This window comes from Heliangelus exortis, chromosome Z (genome assembly GCF_036169615.1).
Source record: "Heliangelus exortis chromosome Z, bHelExo1.hap1, whole genome shotgun sequence".
In the NCBI taxonomy this organism is placed as follows: Eukaryota; Metazoa; Chordata; class Aves; order Apodiformes; family Trochilidae; genus Heliangelus; species Heliangelus exortis.
In genome coordinates, this window is record NC_092454.1 from 4,001,039 (window position 1) to 4,026,978 (window position 25,940).

A 25,940-nucleotide genomic window follows, 5' to 3' on the forward strand; every position below is an offset into this window, starting at 1 on the left:
GTTAGTCTGTAAATGGAGGGGATTTAAATTGCTGTGTGGTATTTGTTTGTCCAAGGGACTGCTAAGGCACAATTGCTGTCATTGTACCTTGCATTTTCTGAATTGTTGATGTGAAGCTGTGGGCAGCCAGGGCTGTGTGCAGCATGTTTTTAGAGGAATTCCTGCTCCAAGTACAATAGGAGGAAAGAGCCAGATTCTCAGCAACTCTAATTTCAGCATAGCCTGTGTTACATTACCAGGGGTTTAGTAAAACTGGATAAGTACAGTGTTATGTATGGCAACGCATGCAGGCACAAGAACACTCCTCAAACCAGGAAGATTTTAATACACTTGACCCTCACTGGAAAAAAACCAAAAAGAGTTCATGTTTTCCCATAGGAGACACATTTCAAAGCATTAATTCCAAAGAAAACTCATCCCTTAGATTCAAATATTCATTAAGCCCATTTGCAATTCAGTTTTCAGAAATCTGTCTCTTGGGGACAGAGAAATCAAGAGATGCTACCACATTAGCTGAATATTATTACTATCTGGGTATTTTTTGCATTTTGCAGAACAGAAAGGCAGTAAAGGGAGATGTTGAGGAGTTTTGGTTTTTTGTGGTTTTTTTTTTTTTTTAAATCTTTCTTTCCCTCAAAGGTTGAGCCAGCTGGGCTAAGCAATACTAATAAATTCTCACCCTGCCAGAAAGTCCTCAGTGTTTGAAATTCTTGTGATATTCCTCAACTTTTGTGCTTATCTTGAGCCTTTGCTGCTCTCACTCAGGAGAGCAGCTGAAATGCTGGTTTTTAGGTGTTTTGGGGGAGAAGAAAGAAGAAAGCCAGGAAGTCAGCAACAGGGTGCATGTTTATTGCATGAGAAGGAACAAAAAAAGCACTCTTACCTTTCCAATGAGTTCAGGAACACCTGTTTCTTTCTGGCTAGGACAGAAGGAAAGGATGGCTAAGAGACTGGGAAGAAGAAAATGCCTCACTAGTTTATATAGGCTAGCGTGGCTCCTGTCCTGATATTACTAATTAGTTTGTTTCTCCTCCCACTTGTTGAGCTCCAAGCAAATGTCAAGAAGGTTCCCTCTTGAATTCTCCACCTTTCCTCTTGGCTCTGTCCTTGTTCTCTTGCCAACAACCTTCAACAGCCTCTCCAAATGTCCTCTTCCCTGCTGGCTTTTTTTCTGGTTAGTTTTTTTTTCTTTGTTGGTTTTTTTTGAGTGTGAGTTCTTTTGTTTTGTTTTGTTTTTGTTTGTTTTCTTGTTTTTTATTTGATTTTTTAATTTTTTCCTTTTAACTAGCTCTCATTTGTGGTGTCCTGTTCCCATGTGGACTCATCCACAGGTCACAGTCCCTTCAGCTAGAGTTCACACTGGAGTTCCAGCCTCTTCAGGACAGCAGTGATGCCTGGGATGTCTGATAGACAGTGGGGTGAGCAAGCCCCATGGCAAGCCCAGGAGCCTGTCAGGTAGTAGCTAAAGAGTGATAACAGCTCTAAATCTGATCTAGCACATTCCAATCAAACCTCTTGTCCTGCCAAACCCTTTGTGCCAAACGAGGGCTGTTGAGGCAACTGAGAGTGACCTTGCATGGTATGGACTATCACGGAGCCAAAGAATCACAGAATGGTTTGGGTTGCAAGGGACCCTAAAGCTCATCCATTCCCAAGCCCTTTCCATGGGCAGGGACACCTCCCACCAGCCCAGGTTGCTCCAAGCCCCATCCAACCTGACCTGAGACACTGCCAGGGATGGGGCAGCCACAGCTTCTCTGGGAAACCTGGCACAGGGGCTCAGCACCCTCACAACAAAGAATTTCTTCCTAATACCTAGTGTAAATCCACTCTCTTTTCCTTCATTCAGCTGGAGTTATCTGTCCCAGCTGTGTCCCCTTCCAGCTTCCTGCACATCCCCAGCCTCCCTGGTGGTAGGGGTGGTGTGAGGATCAGAAAATGCCTTGACTCTGTAGAAGCAATGTTAGTGATAACTAACACATCCCTGTGTTATCCACACTTCTCATCACAAATCCAAAACATACATCTGTGCTAGGTCCCAGTCCAAACCAGCACAGCCACTTAAAGAGACTCAAGGATTCAAAGTGAACTCTTGGTACATCTGAACCTGATGTCCCCAACGTTACCCTCCTTATCCAGGACATCTCAGTACCCTTCCTTCTCAAAACAGTGAGCTGGGAGTATGCTCCACAGAACATTGTGTTAAGCAGCCTTCCAAGTTTTCCCCTTTCTGGTAGTTCAATTGCTTGTCAAAATTTTTTTGTTTTGTTTTTCTTTTTAACCTGGCCTGTGTGGCTCACTGTAGGAATCTGGAATATCAGAAATGTGGCATATTTGAGAGGTTTATAAGGTTGTGAAATGGCTGTGAAAGATACGGAAGAGGCTGGGGAGGGAAGTCTTGAGAGAGTGAATTATAGGAGAAAGGGCAGAGGGAAAGCTGGCAAAATTACCTGTGGCAGGGGGTTGGAACTAGGTGATCTTTAAGGTGCCTTCCAATCCAAACAAACCTCGTGATTCCGTGTGACCTACTAGGCTAATTAAAAGAGCCAACATCACTCACTTTGGGACTTTATTAGAGTGATGGTTTAGAGAAGCAGCCCTGCAACTTCCTCTGCTGATGTGAATGCTTTGTTTTTGAACCAGAGTCCATGTAGCTTTGTGGTTTTGCATCCTCCAGCCCTGTGGAAACTGCCTCAGCATCTACACAAGCTGGAGTGATGCTACTCTTATTGAGTTCTCTTTCTGAGTTTCCTCCCAGGGTGCCTCTCCTTTAATGGGCATATTTTTATCAGCAGACTAAATTTCCTTCCCCACACCCAAGTAAGAATCACAAAAATATTTGGGCTGCAAAAGACCTTTAAGATCATCAAGTCCAACTCTTTAGCCATAGAATCAGAGAATCATAGAAAGTTAGGGTTGGAAGGGACCTTGAAAGATCATCCAGTCCATACCCCTGGCAAAGCAGGGTCACCTATAGCAAGCAACAGAGGAACCATGGCCTTCAGCACCACATCTGCATGGCTTTTAAACACCTCCGGGGATGGTGGAACTGAGGAGGGTATCTGATAGCAGTCAGCTGCTATCAACAAGTCTTCCTCTAACCAAGCAGGTGACAGCTGTTGTGCCTGACCCTGCTGTCCACTAACTTTTCACCCAGCAGTACGTGTTACATGAAATTTTTTTTGCAGGGGAAGCTGCTTTCCTCCAGTACAGCAAAATTTTTCCCCTCTAATGTTGATTTCTCCTTGGACTGCCTTTGCTTTCTTATCAGCAAAATGAATCCTTGCCCCTCAAGAGAAGGAAAATGCTTTGGGTAATTTGGGTGGGAAGTGCTCACAGGGCATCTGATTGGGTTGAGTTTTAGACTTCATACCCCCTGTGTTTCAGGGATGTTCAGGCCTGACCTGAAATCATTTAAACCAGAATCTTTTTCTTCTCTCTATGAAAGGGATGCAGCACAGGGGCTGGGCAGGATTTGCTGTCAGGCTGTACTGCCTCCATCTGCAGAGCAGTGGGGTGGCTCTTTCCTCCAGGGAGCCAGGTTCAGGATGACCCCACCTGATTCTGGTGCTTTAAAGGAGCTGCTGGAGGGGATTCACAAAAAAGCCACCGTGTTTCATACCCGTGATGGATGTCTCCTGGCAATGCTTTGTTTAGCTTACAGAAGGGCTGGTTAATCAGTAACAGGATCCTAGTCTGCTGATGCCTACGTGGGAATGAGGTCCCTGGCAGCAGCCTGCTCTGTGAACAAGAGGAGAAGGAGTGATGTTCTTCACTGCCATGTGACAGTTTCACTGGACCACAGGTGCAGCCAGCTATGGGGAGGGTTGCACTGCTGCAGAAGTTGCCCTAGGGAATCCTTGGATTTCCAGCAGTGGCCTTCTGAAAGGTCTGGGCCAGATCTCAGATTTAAGTGTTGGAGTCAAGCACAGGAACACCTGCCTGGTCTGAGTAGTGGTGTCCTGAGGTTTGAGATTCCCTTTAATATTGGTGCAGAAGGGTGGGGAATGGTCGAAAAGCTCCCAGGTCTAATTCAATCCTTGCTGAGCCTCCTGTGCTGATCACTCAAGGGTGCAGGTATCTACTCCTGTCTTCTGGGCTTTGTGATTCAAGGTGGGGAGACTGAAACATCAGAGAACATTTCTTGTCAAAAGGGTTGAGATGTGCCATGTGCCTGCTAGTCAGATGTTGGGTACCATCTGCCTGGGAGTAGGCCTCCAGCTCTGGGTAACCATATAATGATGTGCAAACTGAGGAGGGAGGTGACACTTAGAGGTGATTAGCAAGTTGCCTCTTGATTGCAGGCACATGTGAAGGCCACTTGGTGTTGAGCTGGGGTTTTGTCTGACACCTAAGCCCTGGATTGTTTAGGAGACATGAATCCATGCCTTAACTCATCAGCCATGAAGTGAAGTGGAGTGAAGTGAAGTGAAGTGAAGAAGTGAAGTGAAGCTGGCTGATGTGTTTCTTCTGCCTACTGTGTCCTGTGGGAAGGTGGCTTTGATGCTGCCCCTTGGACCAGGCTTGGTGTCTGACATGGTCAGAAGAGGGTGGTTGGAACTCAACCAGACCTAACACCTGAGCTGTCCCAGAGAAAAGCCTGAATGATCCCTGACTGTGCTGGCTTGCCAGGCAGGAGCTGTCTGGATGTGTGTAGCTGGGCACGGTGCTTGAACGTGACAGCTCTGCCAGCAAAGATTCTTCTGGTCCAGACCCAGCTTCACAAGCTCTGCCTCCATGTCTCTCTCAAGGCTCAATGGCCTTCAAGAGCTGCATTGAAAAATCACTTGGTAGCATTTTGATTGCCATTTATGCTGCTGGTTTTGGCTGTGCTCCTCGGCTCAGGTTGCACTGCAGGGGTCAGGTCTGCAAACAGGTGCTTTAAAATGCTACAAACACATCTGTGAAGTTCTGTAGGTAGCTAAAACTCAAGTGCTGTTTTGCCTAGGTGGGGATGTGGATGTGTGAAACACAGCCTGTGTTTGTGGTCTCCTTGTCTCCTTGGTCCTGTTGCTGTGCTCCACTGAAAAGAGTGTGGCTCTGCCTCCTCTACTCTTCTCATTAGATATCTGTACACATGGGTAAGATGCCCCTGAGCCTTTCCTTCTCCATCCTGATCAATCCCAGATCTCTTGCCCTTTGCCTGTATAATAGGTGCTGCAATCCCTTAGTGGTCTTTTGCTGGACTTGTTCAAAATGTCCCTGTGTCTCCTGTGCCGGGGAGCCCAAAACTGATAACAGTTTGTGTCTCACCCCTGCTGAGTACAGGGGCAGAATCAGCTCTACAGACCTTCAGCCAGGAGGGGAAGCAGCCCAGGGGGCTGTTGATCTTCCTTGGTACAAGAGCACATTGCTGGATCGTGGTCCACTTGCTGTCCACCAGAACCCCCATTGCCTTTTCTGCCAGGTTGCTTTCCAGCTCCATTGCCCCCAGAATTCACTGAGACAAGGACTGCACAGATGCAGGACTTTACATTTCTGCTTGTTGAACTTCATGAGGTTCTTGTCAGTCCATTTTTTTCAGCCTCTTGAAGACCCTATGGATAACAGCGTGACCCTCCGGCACACCAACCACTCTTCCCAGTTTTGTATCTTCTCAAAATGTGCTGAGGGTGCACTCCACCCCATCACCCAGGTCATTAATGAAGATGCCAAACAGTTTTGGTTCCAGGATGTATTAGGAGTTTGTGCCACTGATTACAACTTTCTGGGACCTTTTATTCTGCCAGTTTTCAATCCACCTCACTATCCATTTATCTAGTCCATCATTAACTTGTCTATAGGGATGTTATGGGACACAGTGTCAAAAGCATATGATGGGACACAGTGTCAAAAGCATATGATGCTCTGAAACTGCTCCAGTGACTTCAAACTGTAGGATAAGAGACCTCTGCAGCTTACCTGGTGTAGCCTCCTGCTGTAAGACTGGCTCTGACTAAGCCCATAGTTTCATTTCTAGAATTTTTCCCAGTTTTTGGTTTCTCTGGGATGGTGGAAAGGGAAAGGAAATGAAGGAGTGGGAGACATGGTGTATTGAGGGAGGGTGATCACAGAATCACACATGTCAGGGGTTGGATGGAGTGTATGGAGATGTTCTTGTCCAACTCCCCTGCCAGAGCAGGTTCACCCAGAGCAGGATGCACAGGATGGTGTCCAGGCAGATTTTGAATGTCTCTAGGGATGGAGACTCCACCACCTCTGTGGGCAGCTGGTGCCAGTGCTCTGCCACCCTCAAAGTAAAGAATTTCCTCCTCATGCTTAGATGGAAATTCCTGTGTTCAAGTTTGTGCCATTGCTGGGCACCACTGAAAAAAGACTGATCCCATTCTCCTGACACCCACCCTATAAGTATTTATAATGATGAGATCCTCCCCTCAGTCTTCTCTTCTCCAGGCTAAAGGGGTCCAAGTGCCTCAGCCTTTCCTGGAATGCTCAGCCCATGTGCAGACTGGGGAGGCAGCTCCTCTGGTCAGGTAAGGGCTGAGCCATGCTGGAGGAGCATCCTGTGCTGAGCATCCTTCAGGGTACAACATCTGCAAATCTGTGGCTGTTGGAGTCTGGGTCCATGTTGCTTTTCATCATCTTTTTATGATCACACACAGGCTGGAAAGAAGATCTGTTTCAGCACACAGCACCAAGGGGTCTGTCACAATCTTGGAGCTGTTTGCTGAGGAGAGTGGTTTTGGGTTTACATGAAGTTGACCAGAGACCAGACTGATGTGGGCAGCTTCTAACCTTTCATTTTGGCCTGTAATAATTCTCCAGAGAAAGGTGCTATTTGACATTCCTCCGTGTGACAACTGTATGGCATTTTCTCCATCTGGTGGCTGTGGGGATGACTGGAGAGGAGAGCTGTCTGGCTCTAGTGTGCAGCTCCCTCTCGTGGTGTCTGTCCAGCACATTATGGAACACAAAGCAAAATTCCATCTGGCCCTTTTTAGACCATAAACAGCAGTTCCCTGGCCCTGTCACAGGCAAGACTCCCCACGCTCTGAACCTGTGTAAGGATCTGGGTACTTCTGCTGCTGTATGCAGCCAAAATCAACGCAAGCCAAAATCCTAATGCAAGCACATAAATAATCTTCTTTGTCCACATATTCTGTAGAGCCACTGTCCTTTCCATCCAGCCTGATCTGCTCCCAGGACTCATCTTCTCAGGCCATGCAGCTGCAAGAGTCCAAAACTGCTGCAAAGAAGCCCACTGGGACAGGAGAGGAGTAGGACTTTCTAAGGAGCAGGTTTTAAATGTTTTCTGGATAGAATAAAGGTGTAAAAACTACCTACCCTGTTGTGGAAATTGGGTGCTGAGTTTAGGTAGAGGTTCAGACTCTCTTCCTTTAGACTGATGCTCTGAATACAGGACTGATGGGTAGCAAAAAAATATCTGCAGCACTTCTAGTTGCAGATTTTTCAGGATAGTTTAAAGTGTTGTGACCAGTGAAGAATTGCTGAGAACTGAGCTAGTTGGCCAGGACAACACATTCCAAGGACTGTGCTGTTGGTCCACCATGACAATGAGATGCCATCTGGCACCATTCTATTCATTAGGGATTCCATTCAAATTAAGGATGAACATGATGTCCAGCACAGAAAATATCTCTGAGCCCCAAGAAACACTAGGTGACAGTCATATCTCTCATGAACCCTGATGAAATACACATCAAAGAAAAGCCAAGTACATTCATCTGAGTGGGTCTCCTGGTTTGGATTTGTGTTCCTTGCCCTTTTTGTTCAGGCTGCACTACTACTTTTCTTATCAGCTATGGGCATTTTTCTGGGCTGGCCTGGATGCCTGTGGAAGGAAGATTGAGTTGCAAGCACTTATGGGACCTCCAAAGGAAATAATTCTTTTCACTGGAATCATCCTAGCTCCAATTACTTCGTATGGCCAGGTGTTTCCCAACATAATATGCACTTTAGCTGGAAGACACTGGCTTCTCCCAAGGCCATCTGGTTCAGACAACTTCATATCCTCTCCTCTTTACCTGTGGTGTGCTTCTGTCCTGGAGGAGAGAGTATTCAGCTCTGCCTGGCTCTTGCTGTGATCATCTGTTTCCCAGGAGCTGGTGGTGAGCAAAGCTCTCCTCTTCAACCATGAGCCTGAACCTCAAGGCTGCTTGTGGTTTTTTTTCCTGCTCATCTGCAGCAGTGTAGACTGGATCAGCTATATTGAAAATCCTGAAATATCAGAGGATTTTGGAAGCCTTTTGAGGTTTACTGTATTGCTGTGTGTTAGGACCAGAGAGGAAACTGCAACTCAAACAATTCTAAATTTCAGATTTACACCCCTCTCTTATTCCTCTGACTCCAGGGAAAAGCCCAAGTTCAAAGACGCTCAATTTCTAGACCAGCCTCAAGACAGCAGGATCCCCATGAGAATGGCAAATCTGGCCACACTCACCCCTTTTTCTATGACACAAGGCAAGGTGTTTTTCTGCTGCTTCTTTTGCGATTACTTCTGAAATTTCAAAGTCAGTTTGCTTAACTTCCCTGCGTCTAATCTCAGGTCAGTAGAGTTTCATTCCCTTTCCTCTCCTTTTGCCCTGATGTTGGGGGTGTGAATCTCAGCTAGGACATGCTTTGCTTTCAAGGAAATAATCCATTCTCACAAGCCTCTGTGTTGTAGGAGATGAATGTGTTGGGACTCAGCAAAGAGCAGCACAGTATAGTAGTATATATATTTATACATATATATATACTATATATAGTATATATAGTTGAGCAAAAGACTCAACACCAGAACTGCAGTGATTACCATTTCCTTGATGATATTTTCTCAACAGAAATGGTGCTGTAAATAGTGTGTTGCAAATATCATCTACAAGAGAAAGAGGACTGGTGGCATCCAGCAGTGAGCCAGCAGGCAGCAAGAACAACAGAAAATTAAAAATCAATGCAATGGATAGAGGTAGAGTTGCACTGGCTGTAGATGCCCATGGGGCTTTCTAAGCTGTACTATGGAGCACGATTTTTATGCACATCCATGAAAACAGACCTATATCTATTTGCAGCAAAAATATGCATTTTATCACAGACAAATAAACTAAACCAAAGCAAACCAAAACAAAAAAAAGCAGCCCCGTCTGCTAGTCTGATGAATTCATGTGAATGGAAAATGCCCTAAACAGGATTTAAGTTACACAAGTGAATTTAACTCACTCAGCCACAGAAAGAAATGATCACTGACTTATAGTTTGTCATCATTTTTAACTGATTTTTCTCCACATCCAGGAAATTGCTGCCTGGTTTCTGGCTTGAGGTCTGTGGATAACAGAGCGAGGGAGCTGTCAGCACTCAGCTGAACTGAGGGAAGGGTGGGGAAGTGGGGGCAGGTACAGTCTGGGATGCCCTGAAGGGAGGGAAAAAAGCTTTCAGACCATCCTAAGTTGCACAGGTCAGGGTTGTGTCTCTCTGTCTGCCATTTTCTTTTGTAATTCAATGCACAGCACAATTTGGTTTGTAGCCCCTAGGATGTGCTCTGTAGCCTGCACCCCTGTGTGCACACTCTGGATGGGGGAGGGTGAGGATGGATGTTTTTGGAAGTTGGATGTTTTTGTAATGGGTGTTTTTGGAAGGGGTCTGCGTGTACTTGGTGCTTCACCCCTGCTGTGCTGTGTGAGGCTGCTCATCTTGGGAGCATGGATTTGGGTCTGCCTCAGTTCTGCATGCTGAAGTCTGTCCCTAGAGATGGATGAAGAGGATGCATCCCTGGAGAAGGATGTGAGGATGCAGCTCTATGACAAATCAAGAAACTAAAAGCACCAAGGTAATTCAGCATCCTCAGGACTGGCTGAGCTGCAGCTGTGGGTCTCCAAACTCTCTACTCATTCACAGGGAAAATGTGTTGGAGGAAACCTTTGCTTCCCAAAGAGCCATGGGATGTGTGAATTCCAGCTGTGGCAACAGCTGCAATAGTCTGTAAAAGACCCCCAGAGAACTGTGAAATCAACTGCCCTCAAGGGTTTGTTTCCAGTTTGAACTCCTTCTATCTTCCAAATAAAAAAACCAAAAGCCTTCTGTTGAAGGGGAGAGAGGGGACAGTGTTTGGCAAACAGATGTCACCCTCAGAGTGATGGTATTTCTGTAGCCCTGTTGATTGTCATCTACAAAATCACAAAGCAGCCAACAGTGCTGGGGAATACATCTGTCATTACAGATATCTGGCATGGGCAAGCACAGCAGCTTCCCAGCAGATGGGAATTTCAGGGGTTTATCAAAGAATCATCAAGTGGTTTGGGTGGGAAGGGACCTCTCAAGGCCATCCAGTGCAACCCCCCTGCAAGAAGAGCAAGGGAGCTGGGGAAGGGTCTGGAGCAGAAGTCTGCCCAGGAGCAGCTGAGGGAGCTGGGGGTGTTGATCCTGGAGCAAAGGAGGCTGAGGGGAGAGCTTCTGGCTCTCTGCAACCCCCTGAGAGGAGGTTGGAGCCAGGGGGGGTCGGGCTCTGCTCCCAAGGAAGAAGGGATGGGAGAAGAGGAATTGAGCTGGAGGTTTAGATTGGAGCTTGGGAAGAATTTCTCCCTGGCAAGGGTTGTCAGGGCCTGGCCCAGGCTGCCCAGGGCAGGGCTGGAGTCCCCATCATTCCTGGAGGGATTTCCAAGCCCTGGAGATGTGGTGCTGAGGGCCATGGGGCCGTGGTGGCCTTGGCAGTGCTGGGTTAAGGGTTGGACTGGGTGATCTTAAAGGTCTTTTCCCAATCAAAACTATTCTTTATTTCCTGTATTTCTATTCTAATGGTTACTGAAAAATCAAATTCCTCTACTCCACATTCACTCAGCACAGCTTTGCTCATCGGTAGTGAAGTGTAATTAACAAAAAAGTCATTCTGGAGTCATCAGTGCCCAAGCCATGACACCTAAAGCACTTGCCCCTGGGTTTTCTGGAAGAGACTCTTTGACCAGTCTTGGTAACAGAAGTAACTATATCTGTGTGAGGAGAGCTGAGAACAAATTCTCAAAGTGCAAAGCTGGTTCTTTATTTTTTCTGGGGAAGGGCATAGGGAGCAAATAAAAAAATAAGAAAAACTATATTTGGGGCAGTTAAGTAAGCATAGTTCTTAGTAACATGTAGTATATGTATATGTAGTGAATGTAGTGCTTTTATGTCAGACTACAGCTATAAGAGACTTGGTGGTCTTCTCTGTTCACTGGGGAAGCCTCTTGCAATTCCTTTTTGTTGCTTACTCTGCTCCTATTAACGCTGTTATTCAGATATTGTAAAAAAAAATTTAGGAGTTCATTTTTATATATGCAACTCTTGGGCCAGGCTGTGTTCTGTACAGAAATATTTAATTTATTTTCTGTGGATATGAGCTGTGTGGAGTGACCTCTCCAGCTATAAGGGAGGCTTTAGGTCTTAGGCTCTTTCTTTTTTTTTTTTTTTTTTGAGGGGGGGCATATTTATTTTTTATTGGACCTCTGGGAACTGCCTAGAAAGTATTAGTCACATTGAAAATTATTATTTCTCTTAATGAAAATTTTCTGTAGAACTCAACAGACAGCAAACAATTGGGGCTACTACTGATAGCTCCTTCTGCTGCTTTTGTTGTCTACTGCTGCATTCCAAGAGACACTTGATTTGCCTTGGCTGCTTTCAAGAATTATTGGTACTGGCTATAGTTACTCAAATCTTTTGATTAGCTAGAGACTTAATAAACCTGTTTATACCCTATATTTTATGGATGGCTTCAACTCTAGAAATTGGTTTGCTAATTGATTTCAGGATGGATTTACTTGTGGCTGAGGAATTAATTTCTGCAATGGCTTTTACATGACAAATTCTTTCCAATAGCTGCATTGTGCTTGTGCTTCATTCTTAAGAAAACAAATAATATGCTTGGCATAACTTACCACAGCTGAGGGTTTTTTTTCATCAAAAATTTGGCTCTAGCAATATTTTAGCTGACCCTACTATAGTATTTTTTAGCGAAACTCTGTGTTGCTACTATTTATTTTTTTTTCTAATGATGGATAGTGTATGAGCTAAATTAAACAGTGCAGAGCAGACGAGCAGGTCCTGATAGTTGGCATGTGCTTAATATTTCATCAACTGCTATAGATGGAAGGTGTTCAGACAGCTTAGTATCACCTCATGTGTTGTTCTGCCTTTCTGTGTTTGCCTGCAGCAGCAGCAGTAACACTGGGATGCCCCTGATCTCATGGTATTGGTTTGCTTTTTTAGAAACAATCTGTTTCTCATAAATTGCATAAATAAATTTTTCATCCCTTGCTCTCATGTTACAGAAATCCACCTGCGTTTCTGCTCTCCTGCTGCTTATCACAGCCCAGCTTCTCCAAGGTTTTGACTGCCACAGTGTGTTTGTTTTCCTGCTTGCTGCAGTTTTGCATCTGTCAGATGCTCCTCCCTTGAGCTGGGTAGGTCAGGTACTGAGCTGTGATCAGTCCCATCCCTCATAATTTGACCTGGGCTAACAAAAGCCTCATGGCTAGCATGAGCCTCCTACCAATCTCCAAGAAGATGTGTGGCATGTGGGAATGAAAGCTCATTCTCTCAGGGCTTTGCTGGAGGGCATTTGTAAGGCCAGGTTCAGAGGTTGGCCTGATGGACTGTCCTGGTTTGGGCCAGGATAAAGGTGATTTTCTGTCTTGTACTTTTGCTTTTAGCTAAGTCTCTTGTAAGTAGTTGCACTTGCTGAAATTAACAGCAAGTTTCTCAGACAGTGTGTGTTTCTAGGACTGGTAACACTTGATGTTTAGAGTTACTGCTAGAGACTGGTGTGCAGAGCCAAGGACACTGCTCAGCTCTGAGGAAAACATAAAGAGGTCCCACCTGCATCCCTCCTTTGGGGAGGAATGGACAAGATAGATGCCAGAACTGACCAGACAGAGTATTCCATCCCATATACATCATCCTCAGTATAAATTTGAGAGATCACGAGGGCCAAGCCAGATTTCCAGCTTCCGGCTGCCTGCCCTTCCTGCCTTTCCTGCCTCCCTTTCTTCACTCAGCATCCTGGAAGGATCCCATCCCTTCCTCTGCCTGTGCTCCTGATCCATGCCAGCCTGGATCTGTGTTTTCCTGCCTCCAGTTCCCAACTGCTGCCGACTCCAGGATTCCAGCCTGGACTTTCCCAGAGCTGCCCTGCAGCCTCGGTGGTGACGTGAGAGCTATTGGGGGAAAGGGGGGAGGAATGTGGTATCCATTTTCTTGTATATTTGTATATATTTATTAATTTTTCCCATTTATCATTACTGTTTCATTAAAGTTGTGTAGTTAATTTCCAACCCATAAGTCTCTCTCCCTTATTCTCTCTCCTTTCTTATCAGGGAGGAGAGAGAGATTAATAGAGAGCGCCTGTTACTCGGTTTAATTGCCGGGCCAGTGTTAAACCATGACATGGACAAAGGTGGAAGAGAGATGTAACACAGGTGCTCAAGTCTGAGGGCTGGCTGGGTGATAATGGCTACACTGGATTCTGAAATTTTCAATGACAGTGTTATCTTGGCTACTGAAATTGGGACTTTGCTGCATGTGTGAGGCTGTCCTGCCATCTGGAATTTTGAATCTGTGGTCATCCAAATAGGGAAGGAAGTAGGATCGAAATTTTCCAGAGTCTCTGGAACTGCCAAACATGTTTAAAGAGCATCTGAATGTACTTACATGGCACCAGATTTCTGTCTCTTAGCCTGACTTCAACTCTGGATGTTTAGAGGAGCTGTTTAGGAGCTGGCAGTGGGTGATACTGGTGGCCTTTTGCTTATAAAGGCACAGATGGCCCCATGAGCAGTGCCCAGGCTTATTTTTTTTTAAAAAAAGGTCCTTGTTCCAGGTAGGAGCTGGGCTCCTACCTTCTCAAAAAAACCTCAGATGACTCTGCAAAACAGCTTTGCATCAGGAGGCAGAAAGGATGGTATCTAATCTGAACATCTATGGTTGCACAGTCCCATTGCATTTTAAATCTGAGTCCTTTGGGTCTGTAATTTTAAACTGACTATGTGAGATGGCTTTAGAATGGAGACACCTTTCTGTCAGGCTTCTTTTGCAGACGTTTTAGAAAAGGTTCCCAAGGAAATCCTCTTTAGGGCAATTGGCCCTTCCCTCCTGTAAGGACTTGGAGAAAACAAAATGGCTATGACATTCTTGCAACTTATGCCTCTTAAAAACATCCCCTGTGGAGAAGGGCATCAAGTGTCCCATGATTAACTCTGATGGTGTCTCATGAGGTTTCTCCAGGCAGGCCACTGAAGACCCATGCAAGGATCCCAACCTGACACCCAACAAACATCAAGGGGAGCCTTTGACTTGTTCATTGCTTGTGGCTTAATGCAAAGTAACTGTTCCCTGAGGAGGAAGAAAGAACTGGCACCAGCAGTAAATTTTTATCACATTTTTTCCATGAAGTCCTATTTCCCACTGGATGGATAAAGAGACTCAGATCTGCTATCCTGCATTTAACAGGAGAGAGATACTCGATTTGTAAGACAGAAAATTATGCAAGGAAAAGAAAAATGTTTGATCATTGCTAGCTAGTCACTTTTCTAGTCTGATTAAAGCACATATATTTATACCTTCATTGTCCTGACTTAATGAGGAGACAGGAGATGGCACCAGAAGTAATATGTGCTCTGTAACAATATTTACCTGGGTATGTTAGAGCTGTCAAAAGGGATTAAAAGGGTTAGGCATTGATGGGACACATGAAAGGAAGAGATCAGTCTGTTTATTCCACTTTCAGATACATATGTACTTAGTTTGAAGCGCTGTTCTTGACGTAGTTCTTACATTATTTATTATTATTAGATACCAAGCCCTCCTCGGCATATTTATTTTGTTAAATTCCACATCTGGAATTAAGCACAGCCTCTTGTCAGTATTCTTCTGCCTATTCTTATGATTATGACAGATAAGAGGTGACTTTCAAGTTAGCAGCACATGGATTGATAAAGCAGCTATTATGTTTCCTGGAGGCTTTGGAGGAAGCTTGGCTCAAGGGCAAATCACGTTTCCTCTCTAGTGTGGGCTGCTGAATCCCCAGCCTGTAGACCTTGGCTAGCCTCTGAAAAAGTGCCTCCAAAATGTGCAGTGGGGGTTATTTAGAGATCATTAAGAGTGGCAGATTTTGGGGCTGCACAGTGGGGTGCTCCCTGTGCTTATTTTTGAATTGCCGGGGAGTTTCTGTTCCTTTCTTTTCTGCTCTTCTCTCCGACTCTCCGATGCTCTTCTCTTCATTCTCAGGTAGCAGACCCTGTTGGCTTCTGGGTAGGTGACTTTGCCGAGGGGGATTTTGTAGATGGCTGGGTTGTCTGAATTCACCAGCAAAAAGAGAAGTGCAGACAAGCAGAAAGGCCAGGTACAGAGTGGCAGCCCGAGCTGGGAAGGAAAGAGACAGAGAGATAGGTGCATTTTGGTACCTCTTTTTGCATGTTCCCTTTGCTTAGTGCTGTCTTAATGGTTGGACTTGATGATCTTAATGGGATTTTACAGCCAACACAATTCTGTGCTTCCATGCTTACAGCTTCCCGTGGCTGAATTCTTGCATTTGAGAAGCTGGGAGAGCCAGTAAAGCTCATTACCTGTGGACAGTGTGACATAGGACATGCTTTTCCCACATGTAGGATCCTCCACTGTAATCCAGAGGAGTTTGCCCACATGCAGGTGGCTACATGGCAGGGCCTGCATATGAATGAGGTTTCTGCTGGTGTCTGGAGGTCTGGGAGGCTCTTCTGCAACCAAATGCTAATTCAGCTATTCACACAGAGGTATCTGGTTTATCTGGAATGTAGGTAACTACTTAAGACATCCTGCACTGGAGACCTGTGTCGTTTTGAAGCAACAGCAGGTACCAATACTGATGCAACTGAATCAGACTCCAGACCTCTGCTGATTAATGAAAACCAGGATACCCAGCTCACACACAGACATTCAAAGTCTTTACTACAAGGGCCAAATCCTACCCTAACTGTCCAGCAAAATGTCGTGCACTGAGAGCATTGTCTCTGTATTTCACCATCTGCAGCGCCCACCATGTGTTACTGGCATCATTTCCCTGGCCCTCATTGCTGCTCTGTGAACCCACCTCTTGACATGACTTGAAGTCTGCAAAGAAAGAAAATCACAAGGAGGAAAAAGTAGATGTTTTCTTTTTTTCTGATACATCCCCAAAGCAGGTGTGCTTAAAGCAACCATCTGCAAAGAGGTACATGGTACTGAGTGGATGCCAGATGAATATATTTAATGCATAAAGCTTCTAGTTCTATTTTTTTTCCTTTTAAGTTAATAAATCAATTTCATTAAAATATGGTTTTGATTTAATCTCTCAGATCTTAAGGAAAAAATGAGACAAACCTACAAAAGCCCAAAGATTGGAATATCTGGCTTCATCTCTTCCCTGAGCTGTCCAGGTATGACAATTTTGTACCTACGAGAACAATTTTCCTCTCATTTTCCTTCTCATATGCACATCAAACTTAAATAAAATCTTTGGGCAGGCTGGTAGAAAGACTTTGGAAGAAGCATGTAAGTGCGACTTGGTCAAAAGTATTGCCAGCAAAACTGAATTTTGCACCTCTAACCATGCACTGTTTCTGGACTTCACATAGACATACACAAGCCCACTGTGGTTAGCAGGCTTCACAGGTCTTTGAAACCTTATTATCTGCTGTAGAGTCTGTAAGTGCATGGTTCAGCTGGCACAGGATTTGTACAAGACCTGCCACCATCTGCAGGTTCTCCTTTTAGTGCTGACAAAACTTACATGGGCAATTTGGGGACACTTCCTTAGCATTGTAACATAATCAATAAAAATGCAATTAAAAGAAACAAACAATCCCACCAGAAAAAACACCCTTCAGACTTACCACAGATAGGGCATTGGCAAGAGCTGCTCCAGAGTAGGCACAAAATAATGCTGGAAAAAGAAGACCAAAGCTTAAGGTGAGGAAAGCCATGCTCTCCAAAGAAATGTGGAAAAGTGTTGGAATTCAACAAGTAGTTAAAATCATCTGTCCATGTGAACAACATTTTATTCCATCTGCTGTGTAGAGATGGCTGCTGAATGAAGAATGTGGCTTTGTCAGGAGTGGGTGATATTAGTGTTTATTTTATCAATTGGCACAATTTATCAATCTTTACTTGTGTGCAGTGGGAGACTGCAGAAATTCTCCACCTGTCTTGTGTCTTCAAGCCACAAGCAGGTGGCAGTGGCCCTCTTTGGCCCAGGATGTCAGAGGTGGCCAAAATGGAGGTAGGGCACTTAAGGACAAAGTCAAGGAAGGGAAAGATGCTGAGCAATGAAAAACTGTGCTCAAGATAAAACACTGAAATGCAGTAATTTAAAACACTAGTGGTGGCAAGAGATCAGTTCTGATACGTATTCACTAAGTTTCCTTATCATCATCTCAATGGGATTCATCACAGACATTGGCAGCAAGGTGAAAAAGCCCACCTGCCTGAGTTAAAAATCTAATAACAAATTCAAAGCCTAAAGCAAAAAAAACCTGCTTCTAGTCTTGCCTTCACCATGTTGTGTGACCTTCAGTGATACCTTCCCAATGTAGAAACAGTTTAAAAAATGTGAGTTTTCTTCCAAGTATGTGCAAGCCCAAGGCACCTCTGAAGTCTGGAGAGAGCCATGTAATGTCTAGTGTCAAGGTTGATGAAATGGCTGGAGGCTGGGTGAATCTGCAAGGGAATTTATATATGTTATACTCTTCCCCAAGAGCCTGTATTCTGTCTCTTTGGAGGTGGAGTTTTTGGGCAGGTGGATTTTAAACTGCCCTTGTGCCACAGCTGCCTTCTTATGACACATATCCTCTAATGATACTTAGAGTTAGGAAAAGGCTGCTTCTGTGAAATTGTTGAGTTGCTAATTCATTAAACTTGTGCTGGTGGCATAGCTTGTGCTCCTTTTTCAAGCAGTACTGCCACCCTTTCTGGATGTTTTCAGAACATTTAGGGTCTTACAGGGCCTTCTCTCTGCACTTGCAGTCTGCACATCCCAGAAGCAGCTCTGGTGCAGCATCGAGTTTTGCAGCAGAGTGGTGGCTCACAGCTGACTCTAAACCTGCACTACTCGTAGCCTGCCTGGCTGCATGCAGATATTTTTAATCTAAAAGATACATACCACAGGCAAGAGCCAGCAGGTGAGTCTGCCAGGTCAGGGCATAGAACATGCCCCCGATGGCAATGCATGCCAGCACAGAGTTGTAGTTGTGCAAGCCAAGGTAGATGCTGTCAAAGGGTGATGCAAGGCTCAGTGCTGCAAGACAAAAGGCAAGGCTGTGAGGTCAGGCATGAGATGAATCTGCAGGAGCACCTGTCACTTGCTGGAAATCCATTCTCTTTTCCCTCTTGACATCTAGATGAATTTACCCGAGCTCACACTTGCATAATATCCACATGCAGAAAAAGAATGAAAGCAAATAAGGTTCATTATTTGGGAGCTCTGATACTGTCCCTAGGGTTGGAATTTGGTCCAGTCTCAAAGCTTTATTTCTGGCAAAAAGTCCTGTGTATGCACTGAGTGTGTTGTAGTGGGTCCTCCAGATGACCAGGTGAAGGATCCAGCCAGAGTGCAGGAGGACCTACTCACCTGGGTGTCTTTGAAGAAAGCTGTAAGCAGGGTTTTCCATCTCCTCCTACTGACCTTTGCTAGAAGTGGTCTTGATACTAGGTGTGGTAACTCCATCACTGCTGTCAAAATTCTCCACTGGGTTTGGAGCTGAGGATCTGCTCCAAACCTGACCTCATAGGGTTTCTCAAAAGTTTGAAGTGTGCCAATAAAAAGAAGAGCACGATATGCAGTGCACGGGCCACCTTCATGTCACTTTTCAGATTAATACATTTCCTGCTACAGTGTTCTCATTTATCTTCTGTTTCATCATCGTGCTTATCCCCAGATACTTCCCCCACACCTTCTCTTTCTAGATTAAATGTCAGACCTGTTCAAAACTTGCAAAATGCTCCTAACCATACAAATTGTGGATATTTTTGTTTAAAAACACAGAGATAAGGCAGCTCATGCCTTGTGCAAAATGCTTCAGAGAAGAGAACTTATTGTTGGATGACTGTGACTTTTCCAAGGTTGTTGTCTCAGACTATACTTAATTACAACATTTTTTTAATTACTATTAGACACATAAGTGGCATGAATCTTGTCTAACTTCAAGGGTCAGGTTCATCTCTCTTAAGATTGTTTCTCCCATTAGTGGAGAGACAGGCCATTTTGAGTGGCATTCCTTTAGCTATTTTTGCAAATCTGCAGCAGGATAGAACCAACTGTTTCGCAGACAAGTCTGTCTCTTTTCAATGACATATCAGCTCTGAGGTAGACTTCTGCATGTGGCAGTAATTTAAAACACTTGTGGTGGCAAGATATCAGTTCTGAAATTGTTTCCCTGTGTTTCTTTATCATCTTCTCTGTGGGATTCATCACATCCAATGGCAGGAGGATTAAGCAAGGTAGAACAAACCACCTGCTTGAGTTACAAATCTAATAGCACAAAGATTAAAGAAAATTGGCTTCTGTTTTTCAATTCACCAAATTGTGTAACCTTCAGTGAGACTTTCCAAATGTAGGGACAATTTCAGAAATGAGTGTCCAAGTCCAAGGCAACTCTAAAGTCTGGAGAGAGTCATATAATGTATAGGATCAAGGCTCACTAGGTAAAAAATACATTTGGTGAACATTTCTTACCTGCAAACGTCCCCACTGTTGATCCTATAGCAGCATGTAGACAAATAAGTGGGGAGGAGATAAGCAAAGCAACAAGGAAGATGCCTCCAGTCCAAGGGTTTTCACAGCCATACACTTGCCCAACACCAGCTGGGATGGACTGCAAGAGCTGCAGCAGCCAGTAGAAAAAGGAATGTAGAAAAGGTTATGTTATTGTATCACTGTCCTCAGAAAAGACTCAGCAGGTATTTTGTCCAAGCTATTGGTTAGAAAGGAAGGAAGCAGCCTTGGCTCTGAGTGGGGCTGGTGTGTAAATGTGGCCACTTGTGCCTTTTTTAACTAGAGTTAGTTCAATGTTGGATTTGGACTTCATCAGCCCTACTTCACCAGTTCTTCTGGGATGGTGATATGGTGGATAGGGGAGTGGTAGTGGACTTATTTTGGGGGTTTTTAGTTTATTTTAATGAGAGGGGAAAACCTTCCTAGGTCATAATACTCTGGTGGGCCTGGTTGACTGGAGTTCATTATATATTTTGTGAATATATATCAGATATCAGATATCTTTATGCTGCCTTGGGAAGTTTGTCCTCCAGAGTCAGGTCTAGAAATTAGAGGACTGGCTGTGAGTTCCCGTCCCTTCAGAATCCTGATGTTTCTTTTGCTTTTTTGTATTGTCATGGCTATGTTGGTGATGTTCTTTTAACCACATATGGACAGTGGGAGAACATATCCAGATGTGTTTCTGCTTTAGCAGCACTCAAAGCCTCTTTTTGAGGCAGTGCCGTTCTAGGTGGAGTAAGAGGTCCAGCTTTGCTGTCCCCTCAGGTTCCATCACTTTTTCTGACCCATGTGGAACTGTTACCCCCAGCTGAATCTCTCATGCTCACCATGCTAATGAAAGACCATGGACTTGTTAAAGTGGAACTTACCAGTGGCACATTGATTGCAGACCAGGTGATATTGGGCACTGATGCCACAGGCTGAATGAGGGTTGTAGGGAAGAAGGGATTGTAGTGACCTGTGGCTGCCAAGTACAGAGTCACTGCAATATTGAAGGGCAGAGTGAAAACAGGAAGGTCCCATTTACTGAAGATGGATCCCAAAGCACTTGACAGGATTGGACTGAGAAAAAAAAGGAGAAAAACAACTTGTCCATAACCATTACATTGGTGAAACACCCTTCCACTTCAGCCATAAGCTCTGGTAAATGCAAGCTGATGCCATTCCTTCTGGAAACACCTCTTATACTTTCTGCAACACCTCTTAATCTGCATCAGAAAAATAGTTGCAGAAAGCCATTCATCTTTTTGCAACAATTATCACGTCCATTCATGGATGATGTGAACTCTCCACCCTTCTCCCAGGAGAGCTGGCTAGGGTGCCAGCCCTCTGCTAGCCATGCTGAGCTCAGGGAGCCTGTGAATAGATGCATCCAGTGCAGCACTGGGGCACAGATGGAGAAATCTGGCTTCTTATTCAGCAGAAAAATCTAACAAGAAACAGGAGAGCGAATTTTGGGAATGCCACATGAATGACTGTAGAGAACGTCATGCATCTTGTCAGGAAAAGACAAAAAGAAACAGAGAAATGCTGGCTTCTGAAGATGAAATTCAAAGTATCAGTTGAAAAAAATCACCAACATGACTAATTGAAAAATCTTTTGGCTCTAACATCGAGTCTTGTGAACTAAAAGCATGAAGAAATGTTTGAACAAAAAGCCTCAAGTAATTCTGGCAGACATGACAAACTAAACATTCTTACTACATGTTCTGGTCTTTCAGGGGTTGTTATAAAATGACCTTTGCTGAGAGTGACTAAAGAAGCAAAATACAAAAAAAGAAATATGATTTTAAAGGCAGTGAAATGTAATAGTGACTTTTATCTTAACCCCAACAGTGATTAAGATGACTCTTGAATTAATTTCAGTTAAGGCTGTTAAGTAGTTTCTGCAGTGCTACTAGGGTCCATACAAAGAAATGGTAAATTTAACCCTGAAAGGACATTGTCTGGCATTTGGAGTTACATGGAGGAATTAATTTTGCTCATGACTGGCTGCACATCTGAGAGGAGGGAGACTGAATTCATGCTAAAGGTGAGTGCTGGGTGGGTTCAGTGCCTGGATGAGGAAGAGCTGTTTGTGGTCTTGGACATGATGACATCCACCCTGACTCTGTCCTGCTGATTAGGGGGGGCTCTGCTTTGTCCATGAGCTGTAATCAGTGCTGTCTGTGCACTCAGACTCCTACCAATGTTCCTCATCATTTCTGTGCATCACTGGGTGACTCTTCCCAATTCCATCGTTCCTGGAGCTCCTGGTGCATGGGGATGGGAAGAGGACTCTTCCAATGCATTTAAGTTGTATAAATCAGGACTCTCCATACTATGAGAACTGAACCTAGGAGGAGAAGTGACACTTACCAGGCCATTGATATAACTGCCACAGGAAGAAGAAGCCACCAGTAGTAATCCCCTTTGTCAGAGAAGACGGCCATGAGCATTCCCACCAAGATCCCATTAGAGCCATGCAGCCCAGCTGCAATGACAGACCTGTGATGGAAAAAACTCTTTGTAAGGGAGCAAGCTGGGCTGAAAGTGAGCTGTCACAGAGACACAGTGAAATGCAATTTATAAGTGTCCTACTCTTGTTGAAGGAAGTGTAGGAGGGCAGATCAAAAAGCCATGAGGTTGCTGCCATATTCAAAGAAATAACAGAAATGTTTTGGTTGGAAAAGATCTTTCAGAATATTGAGGCCAACCAATAACCCAGCACTGCCAAGGCCACCACTGCCCCATGGCCCTCAGCACCACATCTCCAGGGCTTGGAAATCCCTCCAGGAATGATGGGGACTCCAGCCCTGCCCTGGGCAGCCTGGGCCAGGCCCTGACAACCCTTGCCAGGGAGAAATTCTTCCCAAGCTCCAATCTAAACCTCCAGCTCAATTCCTCTTCTCCCATCCCTTCTTCCTTGGGAGCAGAGCCCGGCCCCCCCTGGCTCCAACCTCCTCTCAGGGGGTTGCAGAGAGCCAGAAGTTCTCCTCTCCTTTGCTCCAGGATCAACACCCCCAGCTCCCTCAGCTGCTCCTGGGCAGACTTCTGCTCCAGACCCAACTTCATTGATGTGGTGTGTTGAAAAGGACAGTTTGGAGACTGTTGAATTATGATGATTTTGGGGACTCCTTGTGGCCCATAGGACCTGCATGGTTGTGACAATGCCTATCAGAGAGATAAATGTCCATGCTCATTAAGAAGCTATGAGGACAGGACAGCTATTCCTGTACCACAGTTCAGACCTGACCTAGCTGTTTCCAAGCCATAAGTAAGGAAAGCTGATCTGCTGCCTCCAACATTATTAAAAGTGGAGCTATAACCCTCCAGTGGGTTCCTGATACCATAAGGGTCAATTTTTAATTAAGTGAATGGATGTGAGGTACCACCTACCTGTCCTGACTGAGGGCCAGAGCAGTCAGTGTCGACACAGTTGTTCCAGTGCAGCCTGTCAGCATCCACCACGGGCTCTGGAAGAAGATCCCTACTAAAATGATCAGCCCACTGAAAGGGTTGTTGACAAACATCACCTGGGAGGTCCCTCGCAAGATCCAGTCCACCAGCTGAACCATTAGGGGCTTATCTGGAGGAGGTACAAAAAAGCTGGTGATGAGGCTCTCTCAAAGCACATTCATCTCTACAGTCACTTTCTGGCCACAGAACAGAGCAGTTCCATCACCAGGAATGTAAATCCCATCTCTGGCTTATGGCTGCCTGAGCATATTTTGCATCTGCAAAGCTGATAGGGATGGGCTGGGCATTGCTGTAGAGTTCACGGAGGGACTCATTAAAAAGTGGTTTATTTATGATGGTCAAAGAACCGTCCTTTTGCCTGGCAGATTGCTGAAGGTTCTGCTATAAATTTAATGAGGAAAGAGTCCTGTTTTTTTTGTGTGTAAATCAGATGCAGAGAGACTTAGGCAAAGATTAAAACTAGTTTGCACATGAATAGGTAAACGCTGAAAAGGAAAGACTTCTCTTGTTTTAGGGACCTAGAACACAGAGGTACACTTTTTATAGGGGATGGGGTCAAACTGTCAAATGTGTCTAAAAAAAGTACTTTGAGAACTAAGGAACCTAAACTGAGATAACAATTTTTACAGCTAGGACTGTATTCAGGGGAAAGAGGCATCTCCAAAGGACAAAGAGCCATTGCTCTTCAGAGAAGACTGCTGAGCCCAGGCAAAGCAAATGGGCACCAAACTCAGGTACCTAAAGGTGAGTGCAGGGGGGTAGAATGCATGTGGGGCTGAGAGCAGCCTATCTGAGGGCAACCATGTGCAATGCTCCTAATGATCCCCATGGACAGAGGTTCTCCAAGGGCAGAGGAGGGTCCTGTAGCACCACAGTAACATTTGGCTGGTGGTTCTTCCACTACAATTTGACTTCAAGTCTTTTTCTGCCACACTTCTGAGAGAGGTGTGACCATTTCTGTACTGCTGTACATGGTTAAACACCATGCAAGGAGAAAAAAATGAGAAAAAAGGCCTGCTTACATGTAAAATATGTTCATTCAATATGTATACATAGCTTTCATTTTCTTAAATATTTTAAATAAGGCTATTTTTTGAATCTGGGCAATGACTTATTCCTAAAAACTCCTCTCTTCCACTTCTTTGTGTTGTATTTATGGTGAGCACTCAAGTTTTGCCTTCTGATAAGGTTAGCTTAAGTAGAGGATCTTTGAAAGTTTGTTTATCACTCTGAATGTCCTCAGCATCCCTGGGAGAGCTCTATTGAGAGAATGGAGTGAAATCTGAGGGATGGCTTCACACGCATACCTCAGGCTATGCATTGCTGGGGAGGTTACAGGCAGTTACACCTGGGAGAAAAGAGGTCCTTATAGAAAAATAATCAGGCTTTTCTGGAATAATTACTACTCATATTTGCTGTTGGGCTATGAAATATATCAGCAATGCTCTGGGTTTTGAATTCAAGTATTACCTGTAAGTAGTCAAATTAACAGTAGGCCATAGCCCAGAGCTTTTTAAGACATGGAATAAGACAAGAAGTCTGTGGAACATTGACCACTAGAATTAAGAGAAAGCAGAAGAAGGGCTCCTGATGACTTCCCTGCCCGGAGGCATCTCAGCCCATGTCCTCCACCACTCATAGCTGCTGCTGAGCCTGGCTGTACATCTCTGTCTCTTATTTCCCTCCCACTGCTGGAGCTGTACTGCTAATGAACCTTGCCTTGACAGAAGACTCACAGTCTCACATAGCTTCTCAAAGCTCCTAATCTCTAGTAATTCTGGGTAACGCAGACCATCTGCTCATGTATTGTTCCTGTCTGGGCAGTAAACCCTTGAGATCAGTACTTGCTTTGTATTTTATAGCAACATAACAGCCACAGTTGTTCCCCCAAGGCTGGTAATACAAGAGCCTTTGCCCACACAATCAAGAGTCAAGCCCCTTCTGTCAGCCCACACACAGATGAGGAGATGGTTGCTGATCCAAAGCACTTACAAGCCAGACCAAATCCCCAGCCCTGACGTGTGATTCTGGGCACAGCTATAAGGAACACGATGCTGGAGACACATAACTGATTAAGTGCCTGTGCAGAGTTATGCCTGCAGCCATCACAATGGCAAGAGGATGCAGTGAGACCCCCCTCCTGAGAGTAAAATGTTTTGGGTTAAAAGGTCAGGAGTTTGCAGTGAGGTCGGACCACACTGCCTCTGCTTAGTCTCAGAACTTGGAATGGGCCCTTGTGTTGTGTCCCAGCACTGGAAGTTCTGTTGGCAATGTAGATGTTAGGCAGAGAGCCCCAAGTACACTCTTGCTGCTTACTTTTCATCCAATCTCCGTATTCTTTCATTTCTCCTGTGAGATACCCAAAAACTTGGTGGATCCAATTTCTGCTTCTCCACAGCAGGTCCGGGGCTCTTGGTTTCTGCTTTGTGTGTGATTGTCTCTCACCAGGATGTTCAACCACAATGATCCCTCCAAGTTCCATCTCTTTTGGGTGGCGAGAAGAGGTAACTGTAAATCACAAAGCTCACGGGTTAGAAAACTTTCTGGGTTGTGCCCTGGCAATGTTCTGCTCTACTTTAGAGCCCCATGGTGATATTAATTTTCAGTGGTGGGATGTTTAATGCAGAAACCATCTGCCTGAACCACTCCTGAGAGTGATGTGCACTGCTACCTGAGATGGGCATGTACTCTGTTGGGAATGAGGACCAGGAAACGACCCCGTGCTGTGATGGAGCTGTGGCACAGAGCTGCAGGGGTGAAGAGGGATGTGACATTTGTGCCCTGCATCATC

General features: G+C 44.9%; 1 protein-coding gene across 1 annotated transcript in view; it reads right to left on the reverse strand.

The window, feature by feature from the left end:
• LOC139789766 (urea transporter 2-like) overlaps positions 1-22,164 on the reverse strand; it is a 34,959-nt gene extending 12,795 nt beyond the window's left edge. Inside the window, exons 1-7 of the mRNA XM_071730806.1 lie at positions 22,049-22,164; positions 20,560-20,752; positions 19,652-19,799; positions 18,080-18,214; positions 16,815-16,864; positions 15,070-15,327; positions 884-1,003 (exon numbers count right to left, since the gene is read on the reverse strand). Coding sequence (XP_071586907.1) covers positions 884-1,003; positions 15,070-15,327; positions 16,815-16,864; positions 18,080-18,214; positions 19,652-19,799; positions 20,560-20,752; positions 22,049-22,128 — 984 coding nt within the window. The 5' untranslated portion in view covers positions 22,129-22,164. The remainder of the gene's footprint in view (positions 1-883; positions 1,004-15,069; positions 15,328-16,814; positions 16,865-18,079; positions 18,215-19,651; positions 19,800-20,559; positions 20,753-22,048) is intronic.
• Positions 22,165-25,940: the final 3,776 nt, after the last annotated feature.